This window comes from Amblyraja radiata, chromosome 5 (assembly GCF_010909765.2).
Source record: "Amblyraja radiata isolate CabotCenter1 chromosome 5, sAmbRad1.1.pri, whole genome shotgun sequence".
Classification (NCBI taxonomy): Eukaryota; Metazoa; Chordata; class Chondrichthyes; order Rajiformes; family Rajidae; genus Amblyraja; species Amblyraja radiata.
Window position 1 is genome coordinate 31,764,282 of NC_045960.1, and position 16,634 is coordinate 31,780,915.

The following is a 16,634-nucleotide window of genomic DNA, read 5'->3' on the forward strand; positions in this document are numbered from 1 at the left end:
GCAATTACAAACACCTATGAAGCCATGTGTCCCAAACATCATGGTGCCTTGAAATGGGGGGACGATGTATAAACACTGCTGTCATTTCTACATGGTGAAACCAAAATGTATAAAAATGGCCTTATATAAAATCTGACAATGTGCACTTTAACCACATGTGATTTTTTTCTATTACAAATCTCAAATTGTGGAGTACAGAGGCAAATAACTAAATGATGGGTCTTTGTCCCAAACATTATGGAGTGCACTGTATATGGTCACAAGCAGAATGTACATACTTCACACAGACAGCCGCCAAGGTCAAAATTGAACCCAGATTCCCGGACTGTGCAGCAGCAGCACTCTGCGTCCCTCTACGATCCTCTCGTGTGAAACATTCTGTGAATGATCTACTATCATTTGCCATCAATTTAACACTAACATTTAGTTCCTCCATGTTTATGTACACATTGCACAACTGAATTTATGGCTAAGGTCATGTTTCTCAAACTCATACTGAGTATTCTTGGAGGAGTGCATGGGAGAGTGAAGTTGAAGTAATTCTACGATCATAACTACGACAATATTTTTGGACAGCAGGTGCTTGTGGTGATCTTGCTGTTGCTTACAGTTTCTCTGTCACCATCTTATGTTTCTTGTTGCATTACTATCTGCTTTTATGTTGCCGCATTATCCTTTTTGTCAGTTCATGTTTGGCACACTGGCTCAGATATTCTTTTGTTCTTTCCTCTCTTCCCCTTTTACTCTATCTCAATAATTATTTAAAACAAGTTTCAACTTCAACATTTATTGCTTTTGATGCAAGGCCACTGGCATGAAATGTCAGCGCTGCCTATCTTTCCACAGGTGCTGCCTGACCTGCCAAATACTTCCAGCATTTTTTGTTTTATATCAATTTACCAGCACCTGCAGTGTTTGGCCTTTAAAAAATCACAATTTTAAAGCTCTCTACTTTCATATTGTTTCTACCTTGGTGGGTGTTGAGGATTTCACTTCTGCCTCTTCATCTTCAGTTGCTAAAACAGGATTGTTGTCCTGTTGACGCGGTTGTATTTCTTCATGTATTCCTGTTAAAATGGTACATATTTACAAGATATTGAAGTTCCTCTTTTTAAAAGCAAGTAGGAAAAACAAAATTGTATTATCTGTTAGAGACATGGAAATAAAGGAGTAAGAAATGAAAGCCAACTTACTCTCATTAGCTACATAATTTGCTGGAAAGTAGCCCTGCTTTCCATTGGCTAAGCGACCAAACCACCAGTTCACATTATCTTTGTACAGCACTTGGATCATGTCATAACGCTGGATGGTTAGCTCATCTGATCGATGCGCTGTATAGTCATAAAGAGCTACGACCTAAGGGAGAGATAAGACCGCCACAGTTTTATCACAACCATGCCACAAAGAGAAACCCCTAAGACTAACTTCCTCCTGCATCTGGACAGCTGAAACCAAAGCTGTAATATGGTAAGACTTGAGGCTGTCTGCAGGTTTTGTTGATGGAATCAAAGGTGGTGGGAACGTAGCAGGAGCTGTGAGATAAAGAACTGTGGGACTCAAGAGATGGTTAAAACATTCCGCACCACTAAGATTAGTTTCCAACAGCTGCTATTGTAGTAAATGCTCTTATTAACCAATTATTGCAGCTTCATTTGCAAATGTTCTGAAAATTGTTACACTAAAGCTTTTAAGCCTCAAACTAACCAGCAATTTTTACTGACCGTTTTACATATACTAGACACTTTTTGATTAGTTCTTTAAACAGCAACAGTGGAAAATAATGATTTCTATTCAATGCATCACATTATTGTTTTTCTTTTAAAGGAGAAAAAAAAACTAATGTGGTGCATTGAACAGAAATCATTATTTTCCACTGTTACTGATTAAAGAACTAATCAAACTGTGAGTCAGTAATCCTATAAAGATTACAGTAACAAAACTATAAAAAAATCTTAACCTGGCTTTTCATAACTAAGTTCTGCAATTCCAGTTATCCATTTCTGCTACTTTAGTGTATTCTTGCTGCTGCATCATGGCTCAGAAAGTTTGCACTAAAAACAGTAAAAGCATTCAGAACTCAAAAGGTTAATTCCCAATCACAAACTGATACATTTTGGAAAGTCTGAGTGGGATATTTTAATTGCTATTAATACCTTAAAAAGACGAGTTACAGGACAGCTGTACAATAAATGATCAACCTGTCATATTGAAAGTGTCAGTAATATAAAAATTAGTTCTAGACAAATAGTCTAGAAATAGGTGGCATTTCAGAATTTAATAAATAGCTTAAAATATTCTTCTTCAATTTTCCTTCAACACCCACCCCCACTCTTGTGAAACCTGTTATCCTTCGAGTTTCTTCCCAAATTAGATAAATAAGGAAAGGTGCTGAGAAGCTTCTATTACATGTGACAACTCTGTTCTTGAGCTGAATGTTGAATTGTGAAGTTAACAGGTCCACAGTCATGTCAGAGGATTTAATTTCCATGCTATCGCTCTTTCATCAATAAGACACACATATTAAACTTATCACACATGCAATTCCAAATGCAGGACATTGCCATTGCTCAGTGATACAGGATATCTGAAAATAAATGCAATGTCATTGCAGTTTTTCATATGTGGTGTAGTATATATATATAATTATCATTGAGTGGAATTACCCTTTCACAATACAAGGTACCTTAACCAAAAGCAGTACTTCTGGTAACTAAACTAGAGCTAAATTTGGAGGTTTTGGTATGTTTGGCTAACACCAATGCTTAAAAAAAGCACTTTTGTATTTCTTGTTTTTGTTTGTACAGGTATCAAATCATACCATATATTAGTACAATCAAGCCATAGACAAAAAACAACAGGTAGTGGAATGTCAAAAATGCCTGAGCAGAATATGGTGTTGCAGTGTTATAGAACAGAAAATCTTGTGTTGATAAAAAAAAGTGCAGGGGCAGCCAAGAGGTAGGTTGGGAGCTCGGAATGATACTTAGCTTATGATAGGACCATTCAGTGATCTGATAACTGCAGGGAAGTGGTTCCTGAATCTGGTGGTATATGCTTTCAAACGATTGTATCTTCCGCTCGACAGGAGCAGGGAGAAAAGGGAATGATCGGGGTAGAAATTATAGTCCATAGTGTAGATTATATTCACAACTCTCTTCAATTTCTTGCATTTTTGGAGCTCAAGAACCAGCATGCCATGAGCAAATTGTCCAGTACAGTTACAATATTGGTCATCATCAAGCAAAGTAGGAAGATATCTGGTTATGTCTTGTCCACACTAAGCAGGCAAATGAAATGTGGACAATGACTGAAAAGTGCAAATGGTGCAAAAATGAAACAGAAATAGAAAATGTGAGAAATACTTAACAGATCAAGCAAAACCTATGGAGAAACACACAGGGTTAATGTTTCAGATCGGTAATCTCTCATCCATAGATGAACCAATGTGCAGAATTCCAGTGGTGAGGTTCAATTGAGATGAAGGCAGCATTTGCATAAATGCGGCATTAAGATACTCTGGTAAAGCTGGTCAATGAGATCAAAGCGAAAACAAATCTAAAAGGAAAATGTTGGAGGGCTCTTTGTTAGTGCGATCAAGAGGCATTTCCTCACCAATACCCTGCCTGTTGAAGCACAGTTTGGGTTTTACCACGGCCACTGGTTTCCAGACCTCGTCAAAGCCTTCAAACACGGAACACAAAGCTGAATTACAGCAATGTAAAAGTGTTCACCTTGACAACCAGGGAACATTGAGCTCCAGAAAAACATTAACTCAATGTGAATGAAGGGCATACACTTCTCAAATGGTTGGAGTTACATCTCACTCAAAGGAAGATGCCTATGGTTGTTGGAGGTCAGAACAGTGGGTTTGTTTGCTGATGATTGTATAACGTTGTGATCACTAGAGGCCTGTTATCTAAGTCCCAGGTCATATCTGTAGGCATTTCTCAGAGTAATGTCCCAGGTGCTACTTAATGAAATACTTTATAAGATTAGAAATGTAGATGTTCCATTGGAAGATGAGAAACATATTTATTTACAGACAATTGCACAACGTTCAATTCTATTCACAACTTCTCTAAATCATGTTGTGAGGCCTGAACAATATATAGGTATGGGCTGACAATTGACAAATGTAACATTCTGAAAGGGCTGAATCCAACAAGGTCCGCTGAGGGTTGGGGAGAATCTAGAACCACAGATCAAAGACTCAGATTATGGCGTTTAGCTACAGGACTGATGCAAGAAAACATTTATTTACTGACAGGGTTGTGAACCTGTAGAAGTTGCTCTTATACATAATGCTGTGGAAGTCAAATTGTTGAATATTGAAGTAAAAGATCAGCTATGATCAGATTGAATGACAAATTAATCAATACTGGCAGGAAGCTGCAATAGGCTGTGGGCCGAGGAGCTTTTTTGTTCAGGTTCACGACCCAACTCACGGAACTACCTGAATTTTTACCATTCTGTGTAAAAATATTATATAAATTATACGTGAAACTCATCAAGAACAAAACCTACACATTTTGTTTAAATATGAGAAAAACTTTCCGAGTAGTAATTTTCCAATCAATGCACGTTTGATATTGAGGTCGGACGCAAATTGACCATTCCCGCGCTTTGTTTTATGGTCGCTAGGCAGCGAGGACCCTGGGATCATGGCTGCCTCCTCATTACATCAATAGCAATAGCAAGGTTTCCAAAGAATAAAGGTAATGCTAACCTTGCTGATAATTTTGTTTTTCAATTGATTTATCTTTATAAAGTTATGATATGAACTGTTAAATAAAAATGATAAATAACAAATGTGCAGCTATGGTTAGGATTAGGGTTAGGGTTAGGGTTAAGTCAGTCGGTCGGTCGGTCGGGCTTTTCGGTAGGCTGGTGAGTGCTGCGAGGGGTCGGTCCGGCAGTTGGTTGCCTGGTGAGTGCTGCGAGGCGTCGGTCGGGCTATCGGTAGGCCGATGAGTCCTGCGAAGGGTCGGCTGGGCAGTTGGTAGGCCGGTGAGTGCTGCAATGGGTCGGTTGGGCAGTTGGTAGGCCGGTGAGTGCTGCAAGGGGTCGGTCGGGCTATCGGTAGGCCGGTGAGTGCTGCAATGGGTCGGTTGGGCAGTTGGTAGGCCGGTGAGTGCTGCGAGGGGTCGGTTGGGCTATCGGTAGGCCTGTGAGTGCTGCGAAGAGTCGGTCGGACTGTCGGACGGCTGGTGTTGCTGTGAGAGTGCGGAAGGACTGACAGAGCCAGTGCTATGGGGGTGCTGAAGGCGGCCCGGGCAGTGTGCAAGGTAGTGTTGCTCCCCACCATCATCACCACGACGATCCAGAAGAGCATGCTGGCCAAGGTGAACGCGCTGAGCGGCCACACATACGGAGCCCGCAGCCGGTCCCAAAGTGGCTCCAGCTCCAGCCGTGGGCAGCTCTGGAAGGGGGGCGAGTTAGGGTTAGTATAGGGTTAGGCATTTTCCTCTCAGTGGAAGATGCCTTAGCCTTCCCCCAGCCTGGCACTGCCCCAGTCCTACTCTGGCCGTGACCCCCCACTCTGCACACTGGCAGTCAGTTGGGTTCAGTAAACGGGGGAACCAAGAAAAACTGCCTTCACCGATTAATTAGACTGGTTCAGGAGCCGGACCTCTGCGGCAGTCTCATTCAAAAACACACAGAATTAAAATTAATTATATTATTTTTATTTAATATAATTATACATAATTATCTGTGATTACAGTCATATTCACAAGATATATATATATATACTAGACTAAGTAGAACCCGTTGGGTCCCAGCATCACACGGGAGGGCTGGTCACCAACGCAATATTCCACCTCTCCACCAATTCCAATACTGCTCGCCAGTCGGGGGGGGGGGGGGTTGTCTGTTGCGCTAGTATGGGTGTTGCGGGCTGAAGGTACTGGTTTCCAGAGGGCTAGTATAGACATTGTGGGCCGTATGAATGCTTAGGCAGGCATCCAACTGTTGCAACGATTTTAAAAGCCAAGCCAAGGCAAACAATTGGGCTGCAGACACCCGACAACCAAAATTCATCTTGTGCACACAAACTTGTCAAAAAGGCAAGGCAAACAATTGGGCTGCAGCCACCCGACAACCAAAATTCATTTTGTGAACACAAACTTGTTACAAAAGGCGAGGCAAACAATTGGGCTGCAGACACCCGACAACCAAAATTCATTTTGTGAACACAAACTTGTTACAAAAGACGAGGCAAACAATTGGGCTGCAGACACCCGACAACCAAAATTCATTTTGTGAACACAAACTTTTTTAAAAAAGGGCTGCAGCCACTTTACAGCCGCATCGAGGGGACTCACCGTGGAGTAGACGTGCGTTCAGTGTTATTTGCAGCTCGGAGAGCCGTGACCCTCTCGCTTCCTGGTCTGGCAGAGTCTGAGAGAGGCACGACACTTCCTGGTTTTATGGCCCCCTCCCCCTGCCACCAGCGGGGGCAGTAGAGAGAGAATGGGGAATTTTGTAAATACATTAATATCTCTCTCATTTTTCATCGACAGAAAAAATCCTCTGCACTCATATGGCGGAGGGGGGCTCTGAGCGAGGTGGCCAAAAATGACGCCCGTAGGTGGCGGCGTTCTCTCGGAAATCTCAGCACAGTCGGCCAAAAGCGGTCAAGATCAGAGATTTAGTAACATAGATCGATATAGATGGTATAATAATATGGTTTAAATAGACTGCAACATGGAAATAGGCTCCCCATGGTGTAATATGGGCACGGGACAATAGATGGCGCTTACTTTTCAATCTCATTTTCTAATTAGTTTATTTAATTAATGTGCAACGTTTGCCACTGACGAGTTATGACTTCCTTCTCAATTATATTTTATCTAAATCTGTCCAAAATTTCATGTAGTTCCGACACATGGGCCACGAAAGTTGATTTCTAGACATATTTTTGATGCTCGGCCCACAGCCTACAAATAAGGATAAGGGGATCATTGCCAGATTGACAACCTATGATTTGTGAGGGTACAAGAGGGTTCAGTGCTAGGATTATGGCGATATTAATGACTTGGAAGGAGGAAGCACAGATACATGTCCAACTTTGCAGTTGACACAAAATAGGTGGTCCAGATTGCAACTCTACTCACTAGAGTTTAGAAAACTGAGAAGCAATCTTATTGAAATTTATAATCTTAAATGGACTAGACAGAGTAAACTCTGGGAAAATGTTTCATTTTATGAGTCCGGAGTCAAAGAGCATGGTCCCAGAATAAAGAGATGCCCGTTTTAGAGTGGTAGTGGAAACAGGCCCTTCGGCACAACTTGCCCACCCCAACCAACATGTCCCATTACACTGTCCCACATGCCTCCGTTTGGTCCATATTTCTCTAAACCTATCCTATCCATGTACCTGTCCAAATGTTTCTTAAAAACATTGCGATACTTACTGCCGACCTCAACCACCTCTTCCGGAAACTCGCTCCATATACCCAAATGTACGAAAATGTTGCCCATCAAGTTCCTATTAAATCTTTCCCCCCTCACCTTAATCTATGTCCTCTGGTTCTCGATTCCAAATTTTAGATTGTCATGAGGAAGAATTTCTTCTTTGATACTCTTTAACACAGAGAGTTGCGAAGCAGAGTCCCTGGCTAAATTTAAGCTTGAGATAGATTCTTAATCAGTGAGCTGATCAAGGGCCCCTCATTGATGGGCCCCGCACTGGCCCTAGGTGAAGGGCAGCAACATGGACTTAAGGATGAAAGATTAGCCATGATCCAACTGAATGGCAAAGCAGACCGGGAGGCGGAATGGCCCATTCCTGTTCCCACTTCTTATAGGTCTATGCTCTTCATGGCAGAGTAGTCTTGAAGGGCTGAAATGTCTACATTGATCAATGTTCCAGACCATGACCATGTCCAATAAAAGATTGTAGCCGGCTTGACATCCAGAGGCTTTATCATCACTGGATCCATTATATCAAATATTCTGCGGTCACCAGTGAATGGGCAAATAACTGCTGAACCAACCATATAAATATTGTGGCCATTCAGGAGAAAAGGCCTTACCACCAGCTACCAGGAACAAGATAGAATATTCTCCATGTGCTTGGATGAATACAGCTCCAATAACATAGAAGCAAATAACATCATTCAGGCCAAAGCAGTGTCACACCATAAAGACAGTATTTCACATCTACGAAATACGACTTCAGTAACTTGCTTTGGCAACTCTGAAAGTATATCCCAACTCATGCTTTCTACCTGCAAAGGTCAAAAGAAGCAGACATATGGAAGCACAAACATTAGCCGGTTCCCTTCTCAGACACGCACCATCCTGACTTACAAGAAATGGATATTCCTGGAATATGCAAGGGTTCCGCTCCTGAGGGATGTCCTTAAACCAAGTTGTCCATGTCAGAAATGTCTGTTTTCTATTGTATCCATATTGTATTGCACTACATTACATTAAAAGATGTAATAGCAGTGCATTTGGAAAGCAGTGACAGGATCGGTCAAAGTCAGCATAGATTTATGAAGGGGAAATCATGTTTGGCTAATCTTCTGGAATTTTTTGAGGATGTAACAAGTAGAATGGATAAAGGAGAGCCAGTGGATGTGGTGTATGGACTTTCAAAAAACCTCAGACAAGGTCCCACACAAAAGATTAGTGTGGAAAATTAGAGCACATGATATTGGGAGTGGAATATTGACATGGATAGAGAACTGGTGCCTCACCAACAATCTGGCTTGTCTTTTTCCTAATTTGTGTTTTTAGTTTGCAAAATGTATGTTTTAGTTTATCTTTGGTTTGGTGTTACGTGGGGGGGGGGTGGGGGAAACTTTTTTAAAATCTCTTTTCTCGACAGAGATGCAACTTTTTCCATGTCGCATCTCCGTCTGCACTGCGGCCTAACATTGTGGAGCTGGCGGCCTCTTGCTGGGACCTCGTAAGCTCCAACTGCGGGAGCCTGCGGCATTTACAATCGTGGAGCTCGCGGTCCCTGGTTAGCGACCGACTTCGGGAGCTCCAAGCCGCAGGAGCTTCAACCGCTCCGATCGCAGGAGCTTCGATCGTAGGAATTAGTAAGAGTAGGAATTAACGGGTCCTTTTCAAAATGGCAGCCAGTGACTAGTGGGGTGCCACAAGGCAGTAATTTACAATATATATTAACGATTTAGACGTGGGAATTAAATGTAACATCTCCAAGTTTGCGGATGACACAAAGCTGGGTGCCAGTGTGAGCTGCGAGGCGGATGCTATGAGGTTGCAGGGTGACTTGGATAGGTTGAGCGAGAGGGTAGATGCATGGCAGATGCAGTATAATGTGGATAAATGTGAGGTTATCCACTTTAGTGGCAAGAACAGGAAAGCAGATTATTATCTGAATGGTGTCAGATAAGGAAAGTCATCATCATCATCATCATCATCATCATCGTTGAAAACATCAACGGGCACGGTTGTAGATCAATCACTATTGCTGATTTGATCCGTCTAATTTTGCTATTTAGGACCCGATCCCTAATCCATGTCGGGTTTCCACCATGTCATCCTGTGAAATGTAAGCAACCATACTTTCAGTTTGAGCTACGACTTTGAGACTAAAGTATGTGTTGCTATGGTCTCTGTATGTATTCTTATTTAAGTACTTATTATGAAGTTCTATAACTCAGTGTTAACAGTACTTTACACATAGTGTCAGAAGTGCTTCGGACAACTTTGGCTGCTATTTTACGAGTTTTTTTTACACTTTCAGAGATGGCTGAAACCTTCCGAAATCTGGACTCTCTAGTCTTCGACAGCAAAATTGGAGAGCATTGGCGCCTCTTCAAATGACAGTATAATGTTTTCATTCCTGCATCTCACTATGATAAGCCGGCTGAGGAACGTGCTAATATGCTCCTCAACCTCGCAGGAGATGAAGCTTACGAACGCGCACAACAGTTTGTGTATGCAGACAAAATAACTCTTCAACCTGTCGATGGTGCAGCTGCGGTCGTTACCCCTGCTGAATCACCCGACGACCCGGAACATCTCAAAAGAAAGTTTTGACAGCTTTGTGACCCTCAAGCCAATCCTCTCATTGAGTGGGTGAAATTGTTCTCACATAACCAGAATGTGGGTGAGACCATCGAATCATTTGTGTGTGCCATAAAAACAGCTGCTGGAAGCTTTGGCGAGCTTCAAAATGAATTTATTAGAGACAGATTAGTGTGCAGTCTTATTAACAACAAACTAATGGGCCTGTCCCACTTAGGCGATTTTTCAGGCGACTGCCGGAGACTGTCACCTGAAAACACACACGCACACATCGAAGGCAGGGGATAGGGCAAGCGGGGAGCGCTGTCTGAAATTTGCACAGTGCAAAGCCAAGGTGATACAGACACACACCGCGATGAACAGGAAGGTTGGTGCTATAATTAAGGCGGCTAAATCACAGTAAGTCCTTTAAAAGAGGGGTGGGGGAGAGGGGGGGGGGAGAAGGAGGGAGAAGGAGTGGAGACAACTTTTAAGAAGCCAGACAACTTTTAAGAAGCCAGAAATGCATGGCTGTGAAGTTCGGCGGACACATAACGTTACCGGTTGGTTATCCTTGGTTCCGAAAACGTATGTTTTTTCCCCCAATGAGCCAATGAAATTCACCGATCAGCACCCGCTGCAACCTACCAGAACCTTCGACCCCCTGGCAACCCACTAGGACCTCCTGGTGACAATGCTATGTATGACAGTGATCGCAACTTCTACTGAAGTGTGGATGGCTGTTGGGTCGCTAGGAGCTCATCCGCCCTTTGAAAGGTCTTGTTTTTGGTCCTGCTGGGGGTCCACAGCCCCCTCCTCACCTGGAAAACCAGGTGGGGGAGACGGTTTAGTCGCTGACTATCCGACTATGGAGCAGATAGCACGGGATTACATGGTACCCGTGGCGGGGGGGAGCTCCCCCCAACCTGACTTAGGAAAAGGGGAGGTGCAACAAGACCTGGATGTGCTTGTAGTAACTGAAAGTAAGCATGCAGGTACAGCAGGCAGTGAAGAAAGCTAATGGCATGTTGGCTTTAATAGCGAGAGAATTTGAGTTTAGGAGCAAGGAGGTCCTACTGCAGTTGTACAGGGCCCTGGTTACACTGCACCTGGAATATAGTGTGCAATTTTGGTCTCCTAATTTGTGGAAGGACATTATCGCTATTGAGGAAGTGCAACATAGGTTCGCCAGGTTAATTCCTGGGATGGCGGGACTGATATATGATGAAAGAATGGGTCGACTGGGCTTGTATTCATTGGAATTTAGAAGGATGAGAGGGCATCTTAAAGAAACATATCAAATTCTTTAAGGACTGGACAGGCTAGATGCAGGAAAAATAGTCCAGAACTAGGGGTCACAGTTTAAGAATAAGGTATAGGCCATTTAGGACTGAGATGAGGAAAAACGTTTTCACCCAGAGAGTTGTGAATCTGTGGAATTCTCTGCCACAGAAGGCAGTGGGGGCAATTCTCTGGATATTTTCAAGAGAGAGTTAAGGGGCAGTCCTACTTGGGCGACCTAATCGGTGAGTTTAAAAGAGCCCTCGACTCAAACTTGCAGCATGGTCGACAAGAGGTCCTAGCAGGTACTATGAGGTCGCTGGCAACTCCACCGCTGCACCACTCTGCCATCCCGAATACTCGCAGCCTCAGCTTGGTCGCGGAAAAATGTTCAGCATATTGAAAAAATTTCCGCGAGTAAAATGTGGTCGGCATGGCTCTTTTTAACTCGTAGTGCAGTGGAGTGGGGTTGCTATTTGGTTACAGGCACTCGAGGGCAGCCATAGGCAATGTCCTTTGCTGACCGGGCATTTTGATTGGCTCATTGGAGTTTTCAAGACCCAGGAAGACCTGCACGCTAAAATTCACGCTAACTTTATTAAAACTTCTTAAAAGTGTCTCCACTCCTTCTCCCCCCCTTTCTCACCCCTTCTCTTCATCGCGGGGGACAGTGTGTGTGTGTGTGTGTGTGTGTGTGTGTGTGTGTGTGTGTGTGTGTGTGTGTGTGTGTGTGTGTGTCGCGGATGGGTCGATCCAGCTCGCGGTTTCAACGCGGACGGTCGATCCAGCTCGAGGCTTTCCAGGCGTGTGCCCTCGAGCTGGAAGGTCGAAGACACTGTTTTTAACTCGCGGATTAGGTCGCCCTGTGGGACAGCCCCTTTAGATTTAGCTAGAGCATTGGCAAAAAGATGGATTCACATTAACCACGTCTCCAATAACACAGGAAGACACCATGTCTAAATCCAGGAACGCTCTACCCAACAGTATTGTGGAATATTTGACCAGACTGTCTGCAAACAGTTGAAGAAGATGGTTCACCACCACCTCCTCAAAGGCAATTAGTGAAAGGCAATAGATTTTGACATTACCAACAATATTTGCATCCTGAAAAATGAATTAAAACTAAGCCTAGCAACATTAACAATTATCAGATGTAGCCTAATTCGGGGGAATATCCAATAAATATTTTCTTACATGACAATTGTTTACTTACAGTTTCTTCTATTGGTGCATTAGAATCAGCTTCTACCTTGATTGATGATATTGAAGGATTTGCACGAGTCTACAGAAAAGAAAAATACATTGCAATATTACATTCAACTTTTGAGGAAAATCAGAAAGCCAGCAACTGGTTATCTGAATATTACGTCCGTCTTCAATTTATGGAAGGCGTTTTCTTCACATAGACAATGCAATCTATCATGCAACTTGTGCTACATGGAAGGATGAACATATATAGACATTCCAGCTCTCATGCTGGGAAACATTCCTGCTGAATCAATCCCAAATCTAGTAACTCCACTGAAGTGAAAGATTAATAAGCAGAATTCCACAGAGTAGAAATAGACCCTTCTGTTTATTTGTCAATATGTTTAAAAGTATTTATTTGTTACTATTTTGTTTTGTAAATGAACGGGCAGTTTATGTAAATGAGTTGCCATTGTGACGTTATACGCTGCTAAGGGCAAGTGGGGGCGCTGTTTAAATTTTTTTTAAGTTTTATATGTCAATAACTTGTAAAATATAACATAAATCTGAACAAAACTTGATACAAACCACATGACAATTGTGAGTAAGATGGTCCAAAAACTGTGGTGCTATTTTGGCGTAATTGGTGTACCATTTTGGTGTACCAATTTGGCGTAATTTGACGACATCACCGAATCAGAAAGTTAAAAATGTCAATAACTTCCCCCATTCCACCCCCACAATGAAAACCAGAGACAGGTGCCCCCCAGAGGCAATCACCCCCATCACCCCCCACAAGAAAAATTCTGGAATTTATGGAGGCAATCAAACCTCTCCCCTATTAAAGCTCCCCACAATAAAAACCCACATGTGGTGAAACGGGCTGCCACCCCATCCCATCCTCCACAAGGAAAGTGTCATTGATTTTGTAAATGAAACCTCTCCCCTATTCCACCCCCCCCCCCACCATGAAAAAACTGCCAAGAAACCTTGGTTTTTTAAATGATTATCGATCTCAGATTTGCTGCTAAATGAGATTATATTGTGATGTACCCATTCCCCCAATGCAACCCGTTTACTCAACGCAATATTCCACCACTCACCCATAGCCCCCAACTGCACAGGCACAGCTCATACACTCCCTCCCCTTTGTCTTCACCCTCCCTCTTCTCTCCCCTTCCTCCTTCACCTCTCTCTCCCTCTCCTGTTCGCTACCCTCAGTCACCCCTCACCTCTCCCCTATCGCACTCGCCCACTGAACACAATGTTTAAATAACATATTTTTCCTCCCCTTCCCCACTCCCTACCTCTCCTTCCAACAATATAAGAGCTTATCCCAACACTGTTAATGGGCAGCTGAGATCCCATTGTAATGTAATTGTCGGATATGGCAGCTTATGTAAATGAGATCCCATTGTGATTGGAGGACTGTGAGATCCCATTGTGACACAGTCACAGCTGTTAACTGCCAGAATCTCCCATTAACAGCCACAGCATCTGTCAAGTTATTGTTCTCAAATTGGGATTTTGTAAATCTAAAAATGTCAATAACTATTGAAATATAACATCAATCTGAACCAAACTTGATACAAAACAACCACAGGCCAATTATGATTAAGGTGGTGCAAAAATGTTAGCGCCGTTTTGGTGTACGTCCAGGATATGAGAGAGAGAGAGAGAGAGAGAGAGAGAGGCGAGGAGAGAGAAGGAGAGAGAGACGAGGAGAGAGGAGAGAGAGAGAGGGGAGAGAGAGAGAGAGAGAGGGGAGAGAGAGAGAGAGAGGGGAGAGAGAGTGAGAGAGGGAGAGAGAGAGAGAGAAAGAGAGAGAGAGATAGATAGATAGATAGATAGATAGATAGATAGATAGATAGATAGATAGATAGAAACAAACAAACAAACAAACAAGATGAGAGTTTTAGTAATATATACTAGACCGAACGGCAACCATTGGGTCCCTGTCACACGGGAGGCCTGGTCCCCCAATGCAACCCGTTCCCCCATTGCAATATTCGACCACTCACCCACAGCCCCCACGGGAGGCCTGGTCCCCCAAAGTAACCCGTTCCCCAAAGCAATATTCCACCACTCAGCCATTCCCCCAACGCAATATTCCACCACTCACCCATAGCCCCCAACTGTGCAGGGGCTTCTCATTTCGCCTCTTTCAACCTCCCACATTTTAAACTTTAAAAAAAATTCAGTGTACTGTGACTGTAAGAAAAATGCATTTGCACCTGCTAGAGCTAGCAGGACTCAGTGTATTTGAATAGCAACAGTGTTGCGAGCAGGGCTACAATCCCATTGTGACATCATACTTGTAAGCACATGGAAGAAATTTTCTCAAATTGGGGGTTTGCAAATCTAAAAATGTCAATAACATGAAATATGACATCAATCTGAAAAAAATTGGACACAAAACAACCACAGGACAATTGTGATTAAGGTGGTGCAAAAATGTCAGCGTCAGATGTGTTGGTTGGCATGGACAAAGTGGGCCGAAGGGCCTGTTTCTGTGCGTATGACTATTTAAAACTGAAAACATGTAAATGCCGAGCATGACTTACTGCTCCAGAAACAAAGATATGTCTTTCAGCGTTTAGTACTGGGAAATGGAATTCCTGCAGCCACATTTTATACTTTATTAAGAAAGATAAAGAGAAAATGAGATCCAGGTGTATTTGAAAATTGAAAGAATGGCATGCATTGAGGGGAAAAAATCTAATTGGAACATACTATTGGACGAATAGACTGGATTGTATTGTATTGGACTACTTGGCAAACCTTGGACAAAGCAGGAAAATTTAAAAATGAGTCAAGGGCAGATTTTATAATACATTGCCTTAAAATTTGTTTGGATTTGCTTTGCCTTCCTGTTTCACGAGGGTTGGAATTGAATTTCGAAATGCATAGCAAAGATCATCTTTTTTAACATGTGCCACTGTTAAACACTTTTTTAACACTTGTGCCACTGTTAAAACAACAAGAGGTTGGCCACGCTGGAGAAGGTTTCAAGAGTATTGTTATAATTCAGATTCTTCCAGTGATCAACAGAATGAAGGAGTGGAAAGGCCTGTTTACTGATTAGTAGTCCCCAATATAAATACTCCATTCATATGCGTCACGACCCTTTTTTCCTCACCAAGACATTTTAAAGAGTGGAAGGCTCATAATTCATGCCACAGAAGGTACATTTGTGCACACATTGGATGCAAATATCACAGTAGCAAGTCATTGTGTCTCTGGGACATGATTAAAAATATCTAACTGATGGGATGAAATGCTACCACAGTGCAAAGGAGGAGGTAACTTTAAACCATTTGGTTTTATTGTATAAAATATTAGACTTTAATGATATTTTACATCTCTTTCCTGAACAATCTTAAAATTAATGTTCACATTACTAACCAATAACAGATGGAAACTTTCCCAAGTATCATAGAGGAGAATCCATCCAGGATTCTTACTCCTTCAAAATAAGTTGTTTGTACTCTAACTAGCCTGGGTTAATATTGCCAAGAATGAAAACAAACAACCAGCCCCATAAGGTATACAATGCATTCAGAAAGTATTCAGACCCCTTCACTTTTTCCACATTTTGTTACGTTACAGCCTTATTTTTAAATGGATTAAATTCATTTTTTTTCTCATCAATCTACACACAATACCCCAGAATGAAAAAGCGAAAACAGGTGTTGAGAATTTTTTTCCTGGGGCTAACAGATATGAGGGAAGAGATGGTATAAATTGGAATGCCTAAAGTAATTACTGCAGCTTTTTGAAGGGACAAACAATATAATTGGAAAAAGGGTCTGAGAACATTTGTGACGGTTTTAGATACCCAAATTAAATAGCACAGCGGTTTAATCATTCAGGCTTCTGACCACCCCCATCAAGTGCTGCTGCTGAAAGGACCAGCAATCTGAAGTAGGGTCCCGACCCGAAACATCACCTACCTTGTTCTCCAGAGATCCTGCCTGACCCGCTGAGTTACTCCAGCACTTTATGTCCTTTTAGCAGAATTTAATGCACTGTTTTATTTCTAGATCTTTTTCCCCCATTGTAAATTGAGTGGTCCTTCCTTCTTTAAGTTATCTTTGCTCTCTTTCAATGATGCATGGTATTTGTTTTTCTTTCTCATTTGTCTTTCTCTTTGCCTAGTAACATCTCTCTCATCTACC

General features: G+C 42.4%; 1 protein-coding gene across 1 annotated transcript in view; it reads right to left on the reverse strand.

Annotated features, from left to right (window-relative positions):
- ahi1 (Abelson helper integration site 1) overlaps positions 1-16,634 on the reverse strand; it is a 227,943-nt gene that overhangs the window by 14,599 nt on the left and 196,710 nt on the right. The window contains exons 23-25 of the mRNA XM_033020945.1: positions 12,482-12,550; positions 1,194-1,356; positions 970-1,067 (exon numbers count right to left, since the gene is read on the reverse strand). Coding sequence (XP_032876836.1) covers positions 970-1,067; positions 1,194-1,356; positions 12,482-12,550 — 330 coding nt within the window. The remainder of the gene's footprint in view (positions 1-969; positions 1,068-1,193; positions 1,357-12,481; positions 12,551-16,634) is intronic.